This window comes from Centruroides sculpturatus, unplaced genomic scaffold (assembly GCF_000671375.1).
Source record: "Centruroides sculpturatus isolate CEXI.00-Female unplaced genomic scaffold, Cexi_2.0 scaffold1440, whole genome shotgun sequence".
Taxonomy (NCBI): domain Eukaryota; kingdom Metazoa; phylum Arthropoda; class Arachnida; order Scorpiones; family Buthidae; genus Centruroides; species Centruroides sculpturatus.
This window is the reverse complement of record NW_019385690.1, coordinates 86596-91800: the sequence shown is the minus strand read 5'-3', so window position 1 is coordinate 91800 and position 5205 is coordinate 86596. Positions and strand designations below refer to the sequence as shown.

Here is a 5205-nt window from a genome sequence, read left to right as displayed (position 1 = left end):
GGTAATAGATATATTATATCTAAATAAATAGATGTTATATGTTTTTATCAAAGCAAGAATTGGCATTTAGAGGGCATATGGAATATATTGGATCTAATAACAGAGGTAATTATAATGAACTTGTTTATTAAGTACGTCAGATAAATAATCTATTAAAAATACATTTAAAGAAAGAATTAACTGATTGCCCCTGGATGTCGGCTTCTTATAGAAACACAGCTTCCCTATCATCAAATGTCACGGCACGCCCCTGACATATATATATTTTAATATGTCTTTAAATATAATATATGTGAATATTCTTCAACTCATAAGAAATAAACCAATTCATGTTTTAATCATAATTAAAAGTATCTATACAGATATTTATCTAGATATGTAGATAGGAGTCAACCAAAAGATGGCTAGGGAGTTTTAATTATCATATTATGTTACTTGAGATAAATAGATTGGCGATGGTCTCGGACACTTCGAAAACAGTTTTTACGATAAGATGCAAACTCCTAAATGGGGATTTGCCACTCCCGGAGTTACGAGCAAAACAACTCAACGGAACCATACCCATAAGTGCAACTCAGCGAAATATTTGCATCCAAAAATACATTTTCACGTCGGCCGGTACTACCGCCTATTTTCCGTGCTCTGCGCGTAGTCGTGCACTTCAACACGTGCCGTCGCTCGAACCCCGGCACCCGCTCGGGGCAAGCTCCCGCACCCTCTAAAACCATATAACGTCGAGTGCTCTACGAATAACAGAGTGGTTAATCAAAGCCAGCATAGTTGCACGAGCTAGACAGAAACATGGAAATGCTTGTCTCATTTTCTTGACATACAAAACTTCAGTGGTATTAAGTGCCCTTCCTGGGCTTAGACTAACCAAAGACCACCACCAAGCTATTTATCTAGTCAAGTTATGTAGTAATATGCAAAAACAAACCACAGCCATCCTTTGCTTGACTCCAACTGATATTTAACTATATATATTATCTATGACCAACGTAAACTGAAGGATTACCCGAATAAAGTGATTTGTAAAAATAAGCACGTGGTTATCTGTACACAATCCCTGCCACCGGTTTGGGTCAGTGTAAACGTTGCAAATGCATTCGACATACAAAAATCTTTCGATAAAATTAAAGAAAAAAAACACTCGAGCATTAAGATAAAACGAATCGGTCATTCGTATACCTGGCATATTAAACTGTCTCCAACGAAAGAATGTTTCCACTAACTTTCTCCACATCCTTCCCACGCGAACAATCGAGCCGGTCGCCATCTTTATTGATTTCAAACAGTGTTGCCAATGGTTACACTGCAGCATTACTTCTAAATTATGCCGCTGCGGTAAACAGCGCCAATAGTCGGAACTCTTTTATTTATGCTATTTTATGGTCATAATTACAAATTATCAACACTATTCTTAATTAATTACTCTAATTACTATTAGTTAAATATTAGGTAAATTCAAGCTCCGAATAACGCGATTGGATCCTTAACAGAGATGTAGAGCATATTGATAGGAACAAAAAAGTCAAAGGAACTACAGTCGACCCCCCTATAACGCGATTTCATATAATGCGAATTCGTATATCGCGGCGAAAAAATTGCGACCGTATTCGTATAAAGACGCTAAAAGAGACTCGTAAAATTATATCAATATCGAAACCGCGTTTTATACTATTTCTGTTCGAACTTACTAGAGAGGGCTAAAAGCTTCCTAAACACGAGGATCGCCACCTTTCAACCGCTACTTCCGGGGAGCGCCATCGGGAGTCGCGCCGCTCTCTCTACTAAACCTATCGCGTGTTTAACAGGCAGCCCGGCAAGCCAGCCATATATTCTAACGACACTTATCGGCATAGATTAAAGAAAAGCCCAATTGTTACGGCTAACTAGGCATCTAGAGGTCGGTAAACTAGTCGGAATAGTGTTTTTTGCAGTGTCCAATATTTTGTTGACTTTGTTATCAGAGAGCCGACATTCTCGGAAATCTCCTGTTGGATACGACAAACACTGTCAGATAAGGATTTCGAAACTGTTTCACTAATTAAACTATTCGACATATCAACATCGTTGATGGGACGATGAACCGATGCTCGGATAGTGTCATCTGCTAGCAAGAAAAGAACATTTGCAGCTTCACGAATTTTTGTTCTGTTATCTTTCCGAACAGCAGAGCTGCATTCTTCTGGACAGTTTCCTAAAATAATGTCCAAAAGCTTCTTAACGGGCCGACGAGACGTCCGAGCATGGGCTCCCGGTCCCAGTGTTTTCAGATATCGGCGAAGACAGAAACGTAGGTCGATCGTCACATGTAAACCCGATGTTCTTCCGATGGGAGACGAAAACCTTCACAACTACCCGGCAGACGTTGTACCACTCTACCGCTGTGGGCTGGGGTAAGTGCTTGACCCACGACTACATCTGTTATGTTTTATTTTATTCGTAATTCCACATTACGAATTACGAATAAAACAATAAGAGTCGATATTTTTGAAATCTTTTCCGGTGACGAACGTCTACAATTCCAAAGTTCTGTCAGATCTGTAAACAAGAAATCAATACAGTAAAACCTGTCTATGGCGACCACCCACGGTTTCTTCAAAAAGTGGTCGTCCAATACAGGTGGTACCGTAATACCGTACGTATTTTGCGCACTTTTTAGCCATTTCTACTAAGCAAAACTGGAGGTGAGCAGAAATAAGCGAATTTTTTTAACGATAGAGCCATATTGGTATTGTATTTTATTCTTATCGGATAACTTGATTTACGGGAGTCATGATTTTATAAGAGATCCAATACCAATATTTTAAAGATTAATGCAATAGTCGCATTTTCTCGATTATAATGCACACTTTATTTTTTTCGACTCGGTTGTTTTCGTTCGCTCCTCAGTTACGTGTATTACGTCATCGATGTACAAGCGCGTGGTATCTCTACATCACTTTGGTTTTGGTATTCGTTAGTTTAATCTTATTTTAACTTTAATAAAAAAATATTTTTAAAAATATAGTATTAAGTAGAGGTTGAGGCCGATGTTTTCGTCGGACGTTCAGCGCCGCATTCCTGTAAGCCTAGAAGTTTGACAATGGCGTTTGGAACGTCAGTGGAATCATGCTCGACGTTCCAAATTGTCGGAAAATTTCGTTTTCCCACAGTTAAACTTCGCCGCTAATTGCTGTTGGGATAACTTTAACACATCTTCTAACGACAGCGCTTTGCATTTCTTTCGTTTTTCGGACAATTTCGAACAAACCGAAATGAATTTCCTTCGTTGCTAGACTAATTCATTAACACCTGCACCTAATTTCGACGGTGGGAGTAGTGCCCGAGGTGGGTTCGAACGAGAGTTTAGACCAGATATATTCGCGGAAGTGGTCGCTTATTACGACTGTTGTATGTCGTTTCGGACCAAAAATCGATGCCCGCGGTCGCGTTACACGGGTGGTCGTTTAATACGGGTAACTTATACGAAAATTCTAGGGATAAACTATTCGGCGCCAGAAATTTTTGCCCGTTTTGACAGGTGCCCGTCGAATGCGGGTGGTCGCCTAAGCAGTTTTCACTGTATCTTGTTTGCGTATTCTATAATCAAATAAGATATTAATCCTTTTGCGTCTGTTGTTAATTTAATTAATGCATAAATCTGAATAATAAACGCCATTTTGATACTAAGCTTTTTTAATTTTGAATCTTCAATTTCCAGTATCCAAAACCAATCCATTTTGTTTTATCGACACCTATCAAATCATTCTGCGCACATTCGATTTCATTCTCAACCATGCAAGGCATCACGATGCCTGTAACGATCGTGTGTGTTGATGCAAAATGGAGTAACGGAAATTCGTCCTACTTTGTCGAGCTCTCGATGGCGACCGGATCACCTGTCTGTGTGGCTTTGTCCCAATGGTAAGACTGGATAAGACTACATTCCAAATAATAACTATTTTTAACAGACTACTCGATATCTACAAGACAGTGGAACAGGAAAATTTGCTGAACTGAGACTGATGTCGATACAGATGTTCAACTCACACACTCACTCTCTGTCTATGTTGAAAAATATATAGATCAGGTCACGCCGTAACACTCTCTGCACCACATTGGTTTATGCATTTTACATTTCCTGGCGTCTAATATAAACTTCTTTCATAGATTCTAAGTTTCATTTCATACACAGGAACACTAGCAGTCAGAAGGCTCAAAGGATTTGTTCTATATTAGATGCCAATATTACTCTTGAGCATTGTTTTTTGTTTAGTTTTACCAGTAGCTTAAGTGCTTTCTGATCTTAGGCAGTGGCCAACTAGGCCTAGGCCTAAGGGTACAAGAGTATGGGATATATAAAAATTCAAAATAATAAAATAATGAAAATATAATTTTATATAGAAACAATTCATAAAGGAATTAGCACAAATTAAAAGCCTAAGTAAGGGAAAAAATAAGGCATATCAGTGAGTATTAATACAGTGTATGAATATATTTTGCACGAACAGAATGGTAATACTGATGGGTTTTTAATGAAATGTCCTTTTGCTTTTTAAAAAAACCTGTAAAAATACAATTATTATAGAATTAAAATTGAATTATTCGGTGCAAAAGTGGTACTATTAGTTTGGAGACATCTGCATATCGTGGGCCTAGGGGTATCGTATTTTTAAAGGCATCACTGCCTGAGGACTTTGTTTTCTGGCAATATATTGTAGTTCATTTTGTTGTAACTATAAAGAATTTTTGTGGCACAATAAAGAAGTATAATAGATTGCTAGGCCGTTTTTTGCACAACTAAAGATAGTGTTGTTTCCATTGACAGAGATGTGACTGACCAGTATCAACACCTCCCATTTCATTGCTATCCAGATAGGTACTGGTACTGTACAGTACCTATATTGCAAAATTACGAATACACTAATGTTAAATAAGAGGAGAATAAATTTAAATTCATTCTATCTGGCCACTAACTGCTTTTAAATGTTCCCTCATGTAATATGAATTTGATTCAATATGCAAATTAGTTTCAACTTTTAGAGTAAATTTAATAATGGCTAATATTTCAAAGTGCTTTCCAAAAATATTAGCCAATTATACAAAATCAAAACTCATGAACTATTCTCATATATATATAGATATTTTTTAAAAATTAGCAGAAAAAAATTTACCGTTTTTCATTAAAAACTAAAAACAAAATACTGCAAATAAATCAAA

The 5205-nt window shown here is 37.3% G+C and overlaps 1 protein-coding gene across 4 annotated transcripts in view; it reads right to left on the bottom strand.

Moving 5' to 3' along the window:
* LOC111641228 (39S ribosomal protein L32, mitochondrial-like) overlaps positions 1-1324 on the bottom strand; it is a 48145-nt gene extending 46821 nt beyond the window's left edge. For all 4 annotated transcript variants that reach the window (XM_023387364.1, XM_023387363.1, XM_023387365.1 and 1 more), the window contains exon 1: positions 1189-1324. In XM_023387364.1, coding sequence (XP_023243132.1) covers positions 1189-1321 — 133 coding nt within the window. In that variant the 5' untranslated portion in view covers positions 1322-1324. The remainder of the gene's footprint in view (positions 1-1188) is intronic.
* Between the last annotated feature and the right edge of the window lie 3881 nt (positions 1325-5205).